The sequence below is a fragment of the Panulirus ornatus genome, chromosome 53, assembly GCF_036320965.1.
Source record: "Panulirus ornatus isolate Po-2019 chromosome 53, ASM3632096v1, whole genome shotgun sequence".
NCBI lineage: Eukaryota > Metazoa > Arthropoda > Malacostraca > Decapoda > Palinuridae > Panulirus > Panulirus ornatus.
In genome coordinates, this window is record NC_092276.1 from 6848161 (window position 1) to 6867561 (window position 19401).

Sequence of the window (19401 nt, forward strand, 5' to 3'; positions counted from 1 at the left end):
GCCTTCAAGGGGCAATAATTCCTCAAATGGAAGTTTTACAGAATGCACAACATAAGCCCAAGTTTTATATGGCATACTAAAATTACTACCATAGTTCAGTCCCATATTAAAACACTACAGAATTTACATTTATGAGAAATATTCATAACTACAGAATTTTCAGTTATGAGAATTTTTAAGTCCTCTCACCATGTTAAGAAAGGCCCATTCCACTTACTTTAAATAAATGAGAACTACAAGCTAATCCCTAACTCAATAAAGAATTGTTTGCTTTATTTTCATTTATTGTATTTGAACGCTGTTTCCCACGTCAGTGAGGTATCACCAGGAAGGAGATGAAGAATGACACATTCAGTCATATAAACACATATATACATAAATGCCCAAACATGCACATATATGCATTTTTTTATATACTTAATCGCTCACACGAAGAATGGCCCAACCACTAATGTACACATATATATACATAAATGCCCATTATTTATTATATTATTTTGCTTTGTCGCTGTCTCCCGCGCCTGTGAGGTAGCACAAGGAAACAGACAAAAGAAATGGCCCAACCCACCCCCACACACATGCACACACACACATGTCCACACACGCAAACATACACACCCACACATCCCAACGTACACACATATATACACACATGCACACAATTCACACTGTCTGTCCCTACTCACCCCCATCGCCACCCCCGCCACACACGGAATAACATCCCCCTCCCCCCTCATGTGCGTGAGGCAGCGCAGGAAAAGACAACAAAGGCCCCATTCGCTCACACTCAGTCTCCAGCTATCATGTAATAATGCCCGAAACCACAGCTCCCTTTCCACATCCAGGCCCCACAGACCTTTCCATGGTTTACCCCAGACGCTTCACATGCCCTGATTCAATCCATTGACAGCACGTCGACCCTGATATACCACATCGATCCAATTCACTCTATTCCTTAACCCTCCTGCACGTTCAGGCCCCGATCACTCAAATCTTTTTCACTCCATCTTTCCACCTCCAATTTGGTCTCCCACTTCTCCTCGTTCCCTCCACCTCCAACACATATATCCTCTTGGTCAATCTTTCCTCACTCATTCTCTCCATGTGTCCAAACCATTTCAACACACCCACTTCTGTTCTCTCAACCAGTCTTTTTATTACCACACATCTCTCTTACCCTTTCATTACTTTCTCGATCAAACAACCTCACACCATATTGTCTTCAAACATTTCATTTCCAACACATCCACCCACCTCCATACATCCCCATCCATAGCCCATGCCTTGCAAGCTTATAATATTGTTGGAACTACTGTTCCTTTGAATGGAGAGAAACTGGAGGAAGTGAAGTGTTCTAGACATCTGGGAGTGGATTTGACAGTGGATGGAAGCAGAAGTGAGTCACAGGGTGGGGGAGGGGTGAAGGTTCTGGGGGTGTTGAAGAATGTGGAAGGCGAGAATTTACCTTGAGAGCAAAAATGGGATGTTTTTAGGAATAGTGGTTCCAACAATGTTATATGGTTGTGAGGCATGGGCTACAGATAGGGGTTTTGCAGAGGAGGGTGGATGAGTTGGAAATGAAGTGTTTGAGGACAATATTGGGTGTGAGGTGGTTTGATCCAGCAAGCAATGAAAGGGTGGGACTGTGTAGTAATAAAAAAAAGTGTGGTTGAGAGAGCAGAAGAGGGTGTATTGAAATGGTTGGTCACATGGAAAGAATGATGAGGAAAGATGAAAAAGATTTTGAGTGATTGGGGCCTGAACATGCAGGAGGGTGAAAGGCGTGCAAGGAATAGAGTAAATTTGGGAACGATGTGGTTTTACCGGGCCCGAAGTGCTGTCAATGGATTAAACCCAGGGCATGTGAAGCGTCTGGGTAAATCATGGAAAGTTTTGTGGGGGCCTGGATGGGGAAAGGGAGCTGTGGTTTTGGTGCATTATTACATGACAGCTAGAGACTGAGTTGAACGAATGGGGCCCTTTTATTGTCTTTCCTAGCGCTACCTCCACACATGAGGGGGGTGGGGGTTGTTATTTCATGTGTGGTGGGGTGGCGATTGGAATTAATAAGGGCAGACAGTATGAATTATGTACATGTTGTATATATGTATATGTCTGTGTGTGTAATATATGTATACGCTGAGATGTATAGGTATGTATATTTGTGTGGGTGGACGTGTATGTTTATATACATGGTATGTAGGTGGTTAGGCCATTCTTTTATCTTTTTCCATGCGCTACCTTGCTAATGCGGGAGACAGCGACAAAGCAAAATAAATGAAAAAATAAATAAAAAGTGTTAAGAAGCTAAATAGGAAAGCAAATAAAGAGTGGATGAAGTTTCGAAAGAAATTTAAAGTGAAAAGTTTAGGGAAAATAACAAATTGTATTGGAAGAAAGGGTGGAAAAGGAAAGAGAAGGATTGAAGGATGTAGAGTGGATTGTAAATGTGAAAAAATAAGAATAGGGGAATAGCTGAAATAAAAAGGGAAGTGAAGGAATTTATGGGCATGGGTACGGGGAAAAATGGAAGGAAGAGGATACAAGTCCCACAGGATTATAGCAAGAAGGGAATTTCCAATGGCAATAAGGGGGTTAAAAGTAGGAAAGGAAACCTGAAGTGGATAGGATTAAGGTTAAAAATTGTTGAAGTATGGAGGAAAGAACATGATAGAGTAGATGCATCAGATATGTAAATTAACATGGAAGCAGAAGGTTGTGCCTCAGGATTGGGTGAAAGCTATTATTTTTCCTGGTTTAAAAAGAGAGATACCCATAAGTATATGTATGTGAGTAAGAGAGGATAGTCAAAGGGGCATTATTGGATTACTTGTTAATTTGAAAAGGCATGTAAAAGAGAGCCCTTTTGGATGTTAATATGTGCTGAGGGGGCAGCTGAAGGATGTCTGATCACTATCTTTTGGAGGCAAAGGTGAAGAATTGTAGAGGTTTCAAAAAAGAAAATGGGGGGGAAAGGAAGAGAGTCGTGAGAGTAAGTGAACTTAAAAAAGGAGATGTGTGAGGAATTTCCAGGAGAGATTGAGTAAAAATGGAAAAAGGGTTGAGAGAAAATGATGTGAGGGGAGTGGGTGAGGGGAAAGGGGTGTACTTAGGGAAGCAGTGATGGCATGTGCAAAAGATGCATTGTGGCATGAGAAAGGGTGGAAGGGGGGCCCGATTAGAAAGGGTAGTGAGTGGTGGGAAAGAAGGAAAATTGTAGTGAAGGAAAAGAGGTGTTTGGAAGATTTCTTTACAAAGAAGGAGTGCAAATGAATGGAAGATGTATAAAAGAAAATGGCAGGAGGTCAAGAGGAAAGGTAAAAGGGTTGAAAAAGAGGACAAATGAAGAGCTGGGGGGAGGAATTTCATTAAACATTTGGGAGAATAAAAAAATGTTTTGGAAAGGGGGGGCTCTGTGATGGGCACTGTGGCTTTTTTTTACATATATATGGATGGAGTGATATGGAGAGGAAAGCAAAATAGAGAAAATGGGGTGCAGGGGATGGAGCATGGTGGCTAGTGAAAAAGCCTGTTTTGCAGATGATGGGTTATTTGAAGTGAAGGGGTTGCGAATGTTGTGTTTCATGATTTTATGTAAGCTTGGGCATTTGGAAAGGGCATTTTCCCAGCAAAAGTAAAGTCATGATGTTTGAAACGAAGGGGGAGGGAAAGTTTAGATTTAGGGAAAGTATAGATTTTTGCAAAGCCCAACTGGTGAGAGAAGAAGTATCTGAGCTGGGATTATAGATATGGGGAAAAGAGACTGGGAAAGTGAAAGATTTAAGTATCCGTGAGCTATCTTGGGTAAAATTTTGTGATATGGAAGGAGAGATAAGAGGAAAGAGCAGTACTGGGTAGATAAGTCATTGGTTCCTTGACAGAATAATGAGTGGTAGAGGTGTTAAACATAAAGAAGTTAAGAAAGAATTAAGGGACAGCAGAGTCATCCCAAACCTGACCAAAACATGGATGTGGAACAAGTTGCAGAGGTCTCAAGAATTCAGCCTGTGGAAATGAGCTATTTGAGAAGAGTATGTGTGTGGCTAAATGGAAAGAAGGAAAGAAATGAGGGGATGTATGAGAGTTTTGGTGTTATGGCAGGGAATGCATGGGAATGAACTGTGGAGTGGATAGACAGTAACATGCTATTCTTTGAAGTGGTTTGGGCATACGGAAAGAATGCAAGATGGGGAGTTTACAAGGAGAGTGTATGATAAAAAGGGTAGGTGCGAGAGGGAAGACCGCCTGTTGATATGGAGATATTGAGAGAAAGGTACTGGAGGGAGGGAGAGAAATGGCGGAAAATATGTGGAATGCTGTATTTGAGGTAGGCATTGTAAGGATGGATAAGTGGATTCTTTTGCCATGGCCACTCATTTAATGGGGAGTTCCCAGAGAAAAATGAGTCGTGTCAGATATGTTTAGCTAGATATACAGGTAGCCAATAATATCTTGTATCTGGCCAACATAAATTGTAAGAAGATTCATAATCTCTGAATTAAAGCTCAGTTAACCAATATTTTATTATAATAAAGGATATGGACGTAATACCTGTTTAAACTGCATACATAAAACAATGAACAGTTGGGTTATATCTTATAGATTGGTAAGACATTTATGAGTATGACAGAAAATAAAAGAAAATGCTGAATGCACGTACAACAATATTTTGAAACATTCAAAAAGTTTGTATTTCTCATGGTCTGTTCCCTCTGGAGCACTCTGAAGGGGGTGACCAAGGCAACAGTCTCCATAACTAATGAACTCCATTGCCACTTCTTAGCCTTTAGTGCCTCACTCTGAATAGGTCACTGCAAAGAGAAAACTCTAGTTCAGTGTTTGCAAAGCCTCAAAGCTAATATTCCTATATTCTATTGCTCCTACCATTTTGCTAAAAGGCAGGGGCTAACACATAGTGCTTGTTGCAGGAAAATGTAAGTCACAAGAATGAGCTGTTTACATTTATAGTGTTGACAAGCTGAGATTGTATGCTTCTGCACAAAATGCAGTAGTCCACACATTGGTGACATAGAAAGAAAAGACAGCTATCTGGGTCAGAAGAGTGCAACTTTGGCAACCAGTGAAGTGCAGGGCTCATACACAGGTAGGTTGTACTGGTATATACCTCCCTGTACGTTGGCTGCCTACTAACTACATCATTCAAAAAGAAAACACTAAATATAAATACATGACAAGAACCCAGAAATGTTTCAGAGAAGAAAGTGATGAAATTTAGCTTGACTAAACAGGTAAGTATGAACTTAAAATGATAATATTTGAGTACCACTTTACTAAGAAAAAAAAAAAAAATATCAGAAAAATTTAAGGTAAGCAAGGCTAAAAACAATACATTTGCTGAGAGATTTTACCAATGAAGGGAGAATTTAAGGTCTACAGAACCAAGAAGCAATGAGATGATTATTAAAGTAACAATAGAATGCTAAGGCTAAATTTCTACAGCAAACTGAATTAGTTATTTATGAATAAATCAGAGAGCATAATGGAAAAGGGAGAATCATTAGTAGAGTACTGCATTACAAAGTGTTATTGTGCAACAAGTTAGTATTAATGATATTCTCTGTGCCCGTAATTCTATGGATGGGTGACTCCAAGGGCTACCCTACTCAAAATTCAAGATTAATGGTGGTTAGTTACATATAGTATAGAAGGCAATTACCTTGCCATATATAGAAGATATATTAGAAAAGAATATATCAAATTTCAGTTTCACAGTAACTACCTTTGCACTGCCCCACAAAAGGTAATACAGGTTGAGTATCCCTTATCTGAAATGCCTGGGACCAGAAGTGTTTCAGATTTTGGATTTTTTTGAATTTTGGAATATTTGTATACGTAATGAGATGCATGCATAGCGCCATTGTACAAAGGCAAAGGGGATAAGAGTGAGTGCTCAAATTACAGAGGTATAAGTTTGTTGAGTATTCCTGGTAAATTATATGGGAGGGTATTGATTGAGAGGGTGAAGGCATGTACAGAGCATCAGATTGGGGAAGAGCAGTATGGTTTCAGAAGTGGTAGAGGATGTGTGGATCAGGTGTTTGCTTTGAAGAATGTATGTGAGAAATACTTAGAAAAGCAAATGGATTTGTATGTAGCATTTATGGATCTGGAGAAGGCATATGATAGAGTTGATAGAGATGCTCTGTGGAAGGTATTAAGAATATATGGTGTGGGAGGAAAGTTGTTAGAAGCAGTGAAAAGTTTTTATCGAGGATGTAAGGCATGTGTACGTGTAGGAAGAGAGGAAAGTGATTGGTTCTCAGTGAATGTAGGTTTGCGGCAGGGGTGTGTGATGTCTCCATGGTTGTTTAATTTGTTTATGGATGGGGTTGTTAGGGAGGTAAATGCAAGAGTTTTGGAAAGAGGGGCAAGTATGAAGTCTGTTGGGGATGAGAGAGCTTGGGAAGTGAGTCAGTTGTTGTTCGCTGATGATACAGCGCTGGTGGCTGATTCATGTGAGAAACTGCAGAGGCTGGTGACTGAGTTTGGTAAAGTGTGTGGAAGAAGAAAGTTAAGAGTAAATGTGAATAAGAGCAAGGTTATTAGGTACAGTAGGGTTGAGGGTCAAGTCAATTGGGAGGTGAGTTTGAATGGAGAAAAACTGGAGGAAGTGAAGTGTTTTAGATATCTGGGAGAGGATCTGGCAGCAGATGGAACCATGGAAGCGGAAGCGGATCATAGGGTGGGGGAGGGGGCGAAAATTCTGGAGGCCTTGAAGAGTGTGTGGAAGTCGAGAACATTATCTCGGAAAGCAAAAATGGGTATGTTTGAAGGAATAGTGGTTCCAACAATGTTGTATGGTTGCGAGGCGTGGGCTATGGATAGAGTTGTGCTCAGGAGGATGGATGTGCTGGAAATGAGATGTTTGAGGACAATGTGTGGTGTGAGGTGGTTGATCGAGTGAGTAACGTAAGGGTAAGAGAGATATGTGGAAATAAAAAGAGCGTGGTTGAGAGAGCAGAAGAGGGTGTTTTGAAGTGGTTTGGGCACATGGAGAGAATGAGTGAGGAAAGATTGACCAAGAGGATATATGTGTCGGAGGTGGAGGGAACGAGGAGAAGAGGGAGACCAAATTGGAGGTGGAAAGATGGAGTGAAAAAGATTTTGTGTGATCGGGGCCTGAACATGCAGGAGGGTGAAAGGAGGGCAAGGAATAGAGTGAATTGGAGCAATGTGGTATACCGGGGTTGACGTGCTGTCAGTGGATTGAATCAAGGCATGTGAAGTGTCTGGGGTAAACCATGGAAAGCTGTGTAGGTATGTATATTTGCGTGTGTGGACGTATGTATATACATGTGTATGGGGGGGGGTTGGGCCATTTCTTTCGTCTGTTTCCTTGCGCTACCTCGCAAACGCGGGAGACAGCGACAAAGTATAATAAAGAAAATAAATAAATGAGATATCTTGAGGATGTGACCCAAGTCTAAATGCAAAATCCATTTATGTTTCATACACACCTTATATACAAAAAGAGGGGAGGATTTCCAGCCTGAAGGTAATTTATACAATATTGCTACCTCGCAAACGCGGGAGACAGCGACAAAGTATAAAAAAAAAAAAAAAAAAAAAAAAAAAAAAAAAAAAATGATAATTTTGCGCATGAAACAGTTTGTGTAACACAACCATCAGAAAGCTAGTGTCACAACCTCAACTTCCTGTGTGGGCAATCTGTGGTTGTTTAGCATCACCTTCATTCTTGATTCTGAATTTATAAGCTACTGATAAGCAATCATTTTCCTACACCTATTCACACATAAGTACTGAACTGTAAAAAAAAATTATATATATATATATATATTATATATATATATATATATATATATATATATATATATATATATATATATATATATATATATATATATATATATATATATATATATTTATACTATTCGCCATTTCCCGCATTAGCGAGGCAGCGTTAAGAACAGAGGACTGGGCCCCAGAGGGAACATCCTCACCTGGCCCCCTTCTCTCTTCCTTCTTTTTGGGAAAAAAAAGAGGGGAAGGATTTCCAGCCACCCGCTCCCTGCCCTTTTAGTTGCCTTCTACGACACACAGGGAATACGTGGGAAGTATTCTTTCTCCCCTATCCCCAGGGAGTGGGGGAGGAATGGGATGTATTTAGGGAATCAGTGATGGATTGCGCAAAAGATGCTTGTGGCATGAGAAGAGTGGGAGGTGGGTTGATTAGAAAGGGTAGTGAGTGGTGGGATGAAGAAGTAAGAGTATTAGTGAAAGAGAAGAGAGAGGCATTTGGACGATTTTTTGCAGGGAAAAAATGCAATTGAGTGGGAGATGTATAAAAGAAAGAGACAGGAGGTCAAGAGAAAGGTGCAAGAGGTGAAAAAAAGGGCAAATGAGAGTTGGGGTGAGAGAGTATCATTAAATTTTAGGGAGAATAAAAAGATGTTCTGGAAGGAGGTAAATAAAGTGCGTAAGACAAGGGAGCAAATGGGAACTTCAGTGAAGGGCGCAAATGGGGAGGTGATAACAAGTAGTGGTAATGTGAGAAGGAGATGGAGTGAGTATTTTGAAGGTTTGTTGAATGTGTTTGATGATAGAGTGGCAGATATAGGGTGTTTTGGTCGAGGTGGTGTGCAAAGTGAGAGGGTTAGGGAAAATGATTTGGTAAACAGAGAAGAAGTAGTAAAAGCTTTGCGGAAGATGAAAGCCGGCAAGGCAGCAGGTTTGGATGGTATTGCAGTGGAATTTATTAAAAAAGGGGGTGACTGTATTGTTGACTGGTTGGTAAGGTTATTTAATGTATGTATGACTCATGGTGAGGTGCCTGAGGACTGGCAGAATGCGTGCATAGTGCCATTGTACAAAGGTAAAGGGGATAAGAGTGAGTGCTCAAATTACAGAGGTATAAGTTTGTTGAGTATTCCTGGTAAATTATATGGGAGGGTATTGATTGAGAGGGTGAAGGCATGTACAGAGCATCAGATTGGGGAAGAGCAGTGTGGTTTCAGAAGTGGTAGAGGATGTGTGGATCAGGTGTTTGCTTTGAAGAATGTATGTGAGAAATACTTAGAAAAGCAAATGGATTTGTATGTAGCATTTATGGATCTGGAGAAGGCATATGATAGAGTTGATAGAGATGCTCTGTGGAAGGTATTAAGAATATATGGTGTGGGAGGCAAGTTGTTAGAAGCAGTGAAAAGTTATTATCGAGGATGTAAGGCATGTTTACGTGTAGGAAGAGAGGAAAGTGATTGGTTCTCAGTGAATGTAGGTTTGCGGCAGGGGTGTGTGATGTCTCCATGGTTGTTTAATTTGTTTATGGATGGGGTTGTTAGGGAGGTGAATGCAAGAGTTTTGGAAAGAGGGGCAAGTATGAAGTCTGTTGGGGATGAGAGAGCTTGGGAAGTGAGTCAGTTGTTGTTCGCTGATGATACAGCGCTGGTGGCTGATTCATGTGAGAAACTGCAGAAGCTGGTGACTGAGTTTGGTAAAGTGTGTGAAAGAAGAAAGTTAAGAGTAAATGTGAATAAGAGCAAGGTTATTAGGTACAGTAGGGTTGAGGGTCAAGTCAATTAGGAGGTGAGTTTGAATGGAGAAAAACTGGAGGAAGTGAAGTGTTTTAGATATCTGGGAGTGGATCTGGCAGCGGATGGAACCATGGAAGCGGAAGTGGATCATAGGGTGGGGGAGGGGGCGAAAATTCTGGGAGCCTTGAAGAATGTGTGGAAGTCGAGAACATTATCTCGGAAAGCAAAAATGGGTATGTTTGAAGGAATAGTGGTTCCAACAATGTTGTATGGTTGCGAGGCGTGGGCTATGGATAGAGTTGTGCGCAGGAGGATGGATGTGCTGGAAATGAGATGTTTGAGGACAATGTGTGGTGTGAGGTGGTTTGATCGAGTAAGTAACGTAAGGGTAAGAGAGATGTGTGGAAATAAAAAGAGCGTGGTTGAGAGAGCAGAAGAGGGTGTTTTGAAATGGTTTGGGAACATGGAGAGAATGAGTGAGGAAAGATTGACCAAGAGGATATATGTGTCGGAGGTGGAGGGAACGAGGAGAAGAGGGAGACCAAATTGGAGGTGGAAAGATGGAGTGAAAAAGATTTTGTGTGATCGGGGCCTGAACATGCAGGAGGGTGAAAGGAGGGCAAGGAATAGAGTGAATTGGAGCGATGTGGTATACCGGGGTTGACGTGCTGTCAGTGGATTGAATCAGGGCATGTGAAGCGTCTGGGGTAAACCATGGAAAGCTGTGTAGGTATGTATATTTGCATGTGTGGACGTATGTATATACATGTGTATGGGGGTGGGTTGGGCCATTTCTTTCGTCTGTTTCCTTGCGCTACCTCGCAAACGCGGGAGACAGCGGCAAAAAAAAAAAAGAGAAAAAAAAATATATATATATATATATATATATCTTTTTTTTTTTCATACTATTCGCCATTTCCCGCATTAGCGAGGTAGCGTTAAGAACAGAGGACTGGGCCTTTGAGGGAATATCCTCACCTGGCCCCCTTCTCTGTTCCTTCTTTTGGAAAAAAAAAAAAAAAAAAAAAAAAAAAAAAAAATAGGGGAGGATTTCCAGCCCCCCGCTCCCTTCCCTTTTAGTCGCCTTCTACGACACGCAGGGAATACGTGGGAAGTATTCTTTCTCCCCATATATATATATATATATATATATATATATATATATATATATATATATATATATATATATATATATATATTTTAGATTGCATGATCCATCGACAAGGAAACAAGTTTAAGTTTAGCATATACAGAAAACCCACCAATGTATGCTCATATATCCATTATTACTCATCTCAACATGACAGAGTTAAATTATCATCATTTCAATCTATGTTCCTAAGGGCATTACATATTTGCAGTCCAGAGTTTATTGATGATGAGTTTGAGAAGATATATTCTATTGGATCTAAGTTTAAGTACCCTAGATCTTTCATTGATAAATCCCTTAAGTTAGCAAAGAAATCATTTTACAGAGTTGAGCCCAAACCTCCCATTGACACCAAGAATCTTACAGTTCTCCCTTTTAATAATAATTTCACTTTGCTTCCCATGTTGATTAAATCCTTTAATGTAAATGTTGCCTTTAGCAACAATAATACTATAAAGAATATCTTAATCAGGAATTCACCAGAAAATTCTCTTCGTTGCATCTATAAAGTTCCTTGTGGAAACTTTGATAAATTTTATGTTGGTCAGACTGGTAAGGATCTTTCTGTTAGACTTAAGCAACATAAATGTAGTATAAGAATGGGACAAGAATCAAATGCCTTGTTTAATCATGTTAAAAACTATGATCATTGTATTGACTGGAGAAACGCCATCTCAGTTGTTCACTCTAACTCTATTATCAAGAGAAATATCATTGAATCTTCTATTATTAAATACACAAAGAATTATAATCTTAATATTAGTGATGGTCTGTACAAATTAGATAACTTTATTGTTGATAAGATTTGTAAAATGACAAGTTTATGAACGCTCATATGTTTTGGACAATCACATGTTTACCAAATGGCGTCCTAGCTTCGTCTCTTCGATGTATATCAACTGACTGTTATATTCCTTTCTTGTGTCTCCCCTGATGATGTGATTATTACACGAAAGTGCACTTGGGAACTTTTCGTGTTTCATTTTCCCCGTGGACTCATAGGAATATATATATATATATATATATATATATATATATATATATATATATATATATATATATATATATATATATATGTATGTATATATATATGTATATATATATATATATATATATATATATATATATATATATATATATATATATTTTTTTTTTTTTTTTTTTTTTTTTTTTTTTTATACTTTGTCGCTGTCTCCCGCGTTTGCGAGGTAGCGCAAGGAAACAGACGAAAGAAATGGCCCAACCCCCCCCCCCCCCATACACATGTACATACACACGTCCAGACACGCAAATATACATACCTACACAGCTTTCCATGGTTTACCCCAGACGCTTCACATGCCTTGCTTCAATCCACTGACAGCACGTCAACCCCTGTATACCACATCGATCCAATTCACTCTATTCCTTGCCCTCCTTTCACCCTCCTGCATGTTCAGGCCCTGATCACACAAAATCTTTTTCACTCCATCTTTCCACCTCCAATTTGGTCTCCCACTTCTCCTCGTTCCCTCCACCTCCGACACATATATCCTCTTGGTCAATCTTTCCTCACTCATTCTCTCCATGTGCCCAAACCATTTCAATATATATATATTTTTTTTTTGCTTTGTCGCTGTCTCCCGCATTTGCGAGGTAGCGCAAGGAAACAGAAGAAAGAAATGGCCCAACCCACCCCCATACACATGTATATACATACGTCCACACACGCAAATATACATACCTACACAGCTTTCCATGGTTTACCCCAGACACTTCACATGCCCTGATTCAATCCACTGACAGCACGTCAACCCCTGTATACCACATCGATCCAATTCACTCTATTCCTTGCCCTCCTTTCACCCTCCTGCATGTTCAGGCCCTGATCACACAAAATCTTTTTCACTCCATCTTTCCACCTCCAATTTGGTCTCCCACTTCTCCTCGTTCCCTCCACCTCCGACACATATATCCTCTTGGTCAATCTTTCCTCACTCATTCTCTCCATGTGCCCAAACCATTTCAAAACACCCTCTTCTGCTCTCTCAACCACGCTTTTTTTATTTCCACACATCTCTCTTACCTTTACGTTACTTACTCGATCAAACCACCTCACACCACACATTGTCCTCAAACATCTCATTTCCATCACATCCATCCTCCTGCGCACAACTCTATCCCATAGCCCACGCCTCGCAACCATACAACATTGTTGGAACTACTATTCCTTCAAACATACCCATTTTTGCTTTCCGAGATAATGTTCTCGACTTCCACACATTCTTCAAGGCTCCCAGAATTTTCGCCCCCTCCCCCACCCTATGATCCACTTCCACTTCCATGGTTCCATCCACTGCCAGATCCACTCCCAGATATCTAAAACACTTTACTTCCTCCAGTTTTTCTCCATTCAAACTTACCTCCCAATTGACTTGACCCTTCAAACTTACCTCCCAATTGACTTGACCCTCAACCCTACTGTATATATATATATATATATATATATATATATATATATATATATATATATATATATATATTGGGAGGTAAGTTTGAATGGAGCAAAACTGGAGGAAGTAAAGTGTTTTAGATATCTGGGAGTGGATCTGGCAGCGGATGGAACCATGGAAGCGGAAGTGGATCATAGGGTGGGGGAGGGGGCGAAAATCCTGGGAGCCTTGAAGAATGTGTGGAAGTCGAGAACATTATCTCGGAAAGCAAAAATGGGTATGTTTGAAGGAATAGTGGTTCCAACAATGTTGTATGGTTGCGAGGCGTGGGCTATGGATAGAATTGTGCGCAGGAGGATGGATGTGCTGGAAATGAGATGTTTGAGGACAATGTGTGGTGTGAGGTGGTTTGATCGAGTAAGTAACGTAAGGGTAAGAGAGATGTGTGGAAATAAAAAGAGCGTGGTTGAGAGAGCAGAAGAGGGTGTTTTGAAATGGTTTGGGCACATTGAGACAATGAGTGAGGAAAGATTGACCAAGAGGATACATGTGTCGGAGGTGGAGGGAACGAGGAGAAGTGGGAGACCAAATTGGAGGTGGAAAGATGGAGTGAAAAAGATTTTGTGTGATCGGGGCCTGAACATGCAGGAGGGTGAAAGGAGGGCAAGGAATAGAGTGAATTGGATCGATGTGGTATACCGGGGTTGACGTGCTGTCAGTGGATTGAAGCAGGGCATGTGAAGCGTCTGGGGTAAACCGTGGAAGGCTGTGTAGGTATGTATATTTGCGTGTGTGGACGTATGTATATACATGTGTATGGGGGGGGGTTGGGCCATTTCTTTCGTCTGTTTCCTTGCGCTACCTCGCAAACGCGGGAGACAGCGACAAAGTATAATAAAAAAAAAAATAAAAATAATATATATATATATATTTATTTATTTAATTTTGCTTTGTCGCTGTCTCCCACGTTTGCGAGGTAGCGCAAGGAAACAGATGAAAGAAATGGCCCAACCCACCCCCATACACATGTATATACACACACATCCACACACGCAAATATACACACCTATACATCTCAATGTACACATATATATACACACACAGACACATACATATATACCCATGCACACAATTCACACTGTCTGCCTTTATTCATTCCCATCGCCACCTCGCCACACATGGAATACCATCCCCCTCCCCCCTCATGTGTGCGGGGGTAGCGCTAGGAAAAGACAACAAAGGCCTCATTCGTTCACACTCATTCTCTAGCTGTCATGCAATAATGCCCGAAACCACAGCTTCCTTTCCACATCCAGGCCCCACACAGCTTTCCATGGTTTACCCCAGACGCTTCACATGCCCTGATTCAATCCACTGCATGTCAACACCGGTATACCACATCGATCCAATTCACTCTATTCCTTGCCTGCCTTTCACCCTCCTGCATGTTCAGGCCCCGATCACTCAAAATCTTTTTCACTCCATCTTTCCACCTCCAATTTGGTCTCCCACTTCTCCTCGTTCCCTCCACCTCCGACACATATATCCTCTTGGTCAATCTTTCCTCACGCATTCTCTCCATGTGCCCAAACCATTTCAAAACACCCTCTTCTACTCTCTCAACCACGCTCTTTTTATTTCCACACATCTCTCTTACCCTTACATTACTTACTCGATCAAACCACCTCACACCACACATTGTCCTCAAACATCTCATTTCCAGCACATCCACCCTCTTGCGCACAACTCTATCCATAGCCCACACCTCGCAACCATACAACACTGTTGGAACCACTATTCCTTCAAACATACCCATTTTTGCTTTCCGAGATAATGTTCTTGACTTCCACACACACACACACACATATATATATATATATATATTTTTTTTTCTTTTTTTTGCTTTGTTGCTGTCTCCCGCGTTTGCGAGGTAGCGCAAGGAAACAGACGAAAGAAATGGCCCAACCCACCCCCATACACATGTATATACATACGTCCACACACGCAAATATACATACCTACACAGCTTTCCATGGTTTACCCCACACACTTCACATGCCCTGATTCAATCCACTAACAGCACGTCAACCCCGGTATACCACATCGATCCAATTCACTCTATTCCTTGCCCTCCTTTCACCCTCCTGCATGTTCAGGCCCCGATTACACAAAATCTTTTTCACTCCATCTTTCCACCTCCAATTTGGTCTCCCACTTCTCCTCGTTCCCTCCACCTCCGACACATATATCCTCTTGGTCAATCTTTCCTCACTCATTCTCTCCATGTGCCCAAACCATTTCAAAACACCCTCTTCTGCTCTCTCAACCACGCTCTTTTTATTTCCACACATCTGTCTTACCCTTACGTTACTTACTCGATCAAACCACCTCACACCACACATTGTCCTCAAACATCTCATTTCCAGCACATTCATCCTCCTGCGCACAACTCTATCCATAGCCCACGCCTCGCAACCATACAACATTGTTGGAACCACTATTCCTTCAAACATACCCATTTTTGCTTTCTGAGATAATGTTCTCGACTTCCAAACATTCTTCAAGGCTCCCAGGATTTTCGCCCCCTCCCCCACCCTATGATCCACTTCCGCTTCCATGGTTCCATCTGCTGCCAGATCCACTCCCAGATATCTAAAACACTTTACTTCCTCCAGTTTTGCTCCATTCAAACTTACCTCCCAATATATATATATATATATATATACAGTAGGGTTGAGGGTCAAGTAAATTGGGAGGTAAGTTTGAATGGAGAAAAACTGGAGGAAGTAAAGTGTTTTAGATATCTGGGAGTGGATCTGGCAGCGGATGGAACCATGGAGGCGGAAGTGGATCATAGGGTGGGGGAGGGGGCGAAAATTCTGGGAGCCTTGAAGAATGTGTGGAAGTCGAGAACATTATCTCGGAAAGCAAAAATGGGTATGTTTGAAGGAATAGTGGTTCCAACAATGTTGTATGGTTGCGAGGCATGGGCTATGGATAGAGTTGTGCGCAGGAGGATGGATGTGCTGGAAATGAGATGTTTGAGGACAATGTGAGGTGGTTTGATCGAGTAAGTAACGTAAAGGTAAGAGAGATGTGTGGAAATAAAAAGAGCTTGGTTGAGATAGCAGAAGAGGGTGTTTTGAAATGGTTTGGGCACATGGAGAGAATGAGTGAGGAAAGATTGACCAAGAGGATATATGTGTCGGAGGTGAAGGGAACGAGGAGAAGTGGGAGACCAAATTGGAGGTGGAAAGATGGAGTGAAAAAGATTTTGTGTGATCGGGGCCTGAACATGCAGGAGGGTGAAAGGAGGGCAAGGAATAGAGTGAATTGGATCGATGTGGTATACCGGGGTTGACATGCTGTCAGTGGATTAAATCAGGGAATGTGAAGCGTCTGGGGTAAACCATGGAAAGCTGTGTAGGTATGTATATTTGCGTGTGTGGACGTATGTATATACATGTGTATGGGGGTGGGTTGGGCCATTTCTTTCGTCTGTTTCCTTGCGCTACCTCGCAAACGCGGGAGACAGCGACAAAGTAAAAAATGAAAATATATATACACACAACACTGTTGGAACCACTATTCCTTCAAACATACCCATTTTTGCTTTCCGAGATAATGTTCTCAACTTCCACACACATGTATATATATATATATATATATATATATATATATATATATATATATATATATATATTTTTTTCTTTTTTGCTTTCTCGCTGTCTCCCGCGTTTGCGAGGTAACGCAAGGAAACAGACGAAAGAAATGGCCCAACCCACCCCCATACACATGTATATACATACGTCCACACACGCAAATATACATACCTACACAGCTTTCCATTGTTTACCCCAGATGCTTCACATGCCCTGATTCAATCCACTGACAGCACGTCAACCCCGGTATACCACATCGATCCAATTCACTCTATTCCTTGCCCTCCTTTCACCATCCTGCATGTTCAGGCCCCATTCACACAAAATCTTTTTCACTCCATCTTTCCACCTCCAATTTGGTTTCCCACTTCTCCTCGTTCCCTCCACCTCCGACACATATATCCTCTTGGTCAATCTTTCCTCACTCATTCTCTCCATGTGCCCAAACCATTTCAAAACACCCTCTTCTGCTCTCTCAACCACGCTCTTTTTATTTTCACACATCTCTCTTACCTTTACATTACTTACTCGATCAAAACACCTCACACCACACATTGTCCTCAAGCATCTCATTTCCAGCACATCCATCCTCCTGCGCACAACTCTATCCATAGCCCACGCCTCGCAACCATACAACATTGTTGGAACCACTATTCCTTCAAACATACCCATTTTTGCTTTCCGAGATAATGTTCTCGACTTCCACACATTCTTCAAGGCTCCCAGAATTTTCACCCCCTCCCCCACCCTATGATCCACTTCCGCTTCCATGGTTCCATCCACTGCCAGATCCACTCCCAGATATCTAAAACACTTTACTTCCTCCAGTTTTTCTCCATTCAAACTTACCTCCCAATTGACTTGACCCTCAACCCTACTGTACCTAATAACCTTGCTCTTATTCACATTTACTCTTAACTTTCTTCTTTCACACACTTTACCAAACTCAGTCACCAGCTTCTGCAGTTTCTCACATGAATCAGCCACCAGCGCTGTATCATCAGCGAACAACAACTGACTCACTTCCCAAGCTCTCTCATCCCCAACAGACTTCATACTTGCCCCTCTTTCCAAAACTCTTGCATTCACCTCCCTAACAACCCCATCCATAAACAAATTAAACAACCATGGAGACATCACACACACCCCTGCTGCAGACCTACATTCACTGAGAACCAATCACTTTCCTCTCTTCTTACACGTACACATGCCTTACATCCTCGATAAAAACTTTTCACTGCTTCTAACAACTTGCCTCCCACACCATATATTCTTAATACCTTCCACAGAGCATCTCTATCAACTCTATCATATGCTTTCTCCAGATCCATAAATGCTACATACAAATCCATTTGCTTTTCTAAGTATATCTCACATACATTCTTCAAAGCAAACACCTGATCCACACATCCTCTACCACTTCTGAAACCACACTGCTCTTCCCCAATCTGATGCTCTGTACATGCCTTCACCCTCTCAATCAATACCCTCCCATATAATTTACCAGGAATACTCAACAAACTTATTCCTCTGTAATTTGAGCACTCACTCTTATCCCCTTTGCCTTTGTACAGTGGCACTATGCACGCATTCTGCCAATCCTCAGGCACCTCACCATGAGTCATACATACATTAAATAACCTTGCCAACCAGTCAATAATACAGTCACCCCCTTTTATATATATATATATATATATATATATATATATATAAATATATCATTTATATATTATCCCTGGGGATAGGGGAGAAAGAATACTTCCCACGTATTCCCTGCGTGTCGTAGAAGGCGACTAAAAGGGAAGGGAGCGGGGGGCTGGAAATCCTCCCCTTTCGTTTTTTTTTTAATTTTCCAAAAGAAGGAACAGTGAAGGGGGCCAGGTAAGGATATTCCCTCAAAGGCCCAGTCCTCTGTTCTTAACGCTACCTTGCTAATGCAGGAAATGGTGAATAGTATGAAAGAAAGAAAGAAAGAAAATATATATACATCTATGTAGGAAGAGAGGAAAGCGATTGGTTCTCAGTGAATGTAGGTTTGCGGTAGGGGTGTGTGATGTATCCATGGTTGTTTAATTTGTTTATGCATTGGGTTGTTAGGGAGGTGAATGCAAGAGTTTTGGAAAGAGGGGCAAGTATGCAGTCTGTTGGGGATGAGAGATCTTGGGAAGTGAGTCAGTTGTTGTTCGCTGATGATACAGCGCTGGTGGCTGATTCATGTGAGAAACTGCAGAAGCTGGTGACTGAGTTTGGTAAAGTGTGTGAAAGAAGAAAGTTAAGAGTAAATGTGAATAAGAGCAAGGTTATTAGGTACAGTAGGGTTGAGGGTCAAGTCAGTTGGGAGATAAGTTTGAATGGAGAAAAACTGGAGGAAGTAAAGTGTTTTAGATATCTGGGAGTGGATCTGGCAGCAGATGGAACCATGGAAGCGGAAGTGAATCATAGGATGGGGGAGGGGGCGAAAATCCGGGAGCCTTGAAGAATGTTTGGAAGTCGAGAACATTATCTCGGAAAGCAAAAATGGGTATGTTTGAAGGAATAGTGGTTCCAACAGTGTTGCATGGTTGCGAGGCGTGGGCTATGGATAGACTTGTGCGGAGGAGGGTGGATGTGTTGGAAATGAGATGTTTGAGGACAATATGTGG

The 19401-nt window shown here is 41.4% G+C and overlaps 1 protein-coding gene across 1 annotated transcript in view; it reads right to left on the bottom strand.

The window, feature by feature from the left end:
- Nucleotides 1-4712: 4712 nt before the first annotated feature.
- Nucleotides 4713-19401, bottom strand: part of LOC139765206 (uncharacterized) — a 236453-nt gene continuing 221764 nt past the window's right edge. The window contains 1 exon segment of the mRNA XM_071692509.1: nt 4713-4811. Coding sequence (XP_071548610.1) covers nt 4787-4811 — 25 coding nt within the window. The 3' untranslated portion in view covers nt 4713-4786.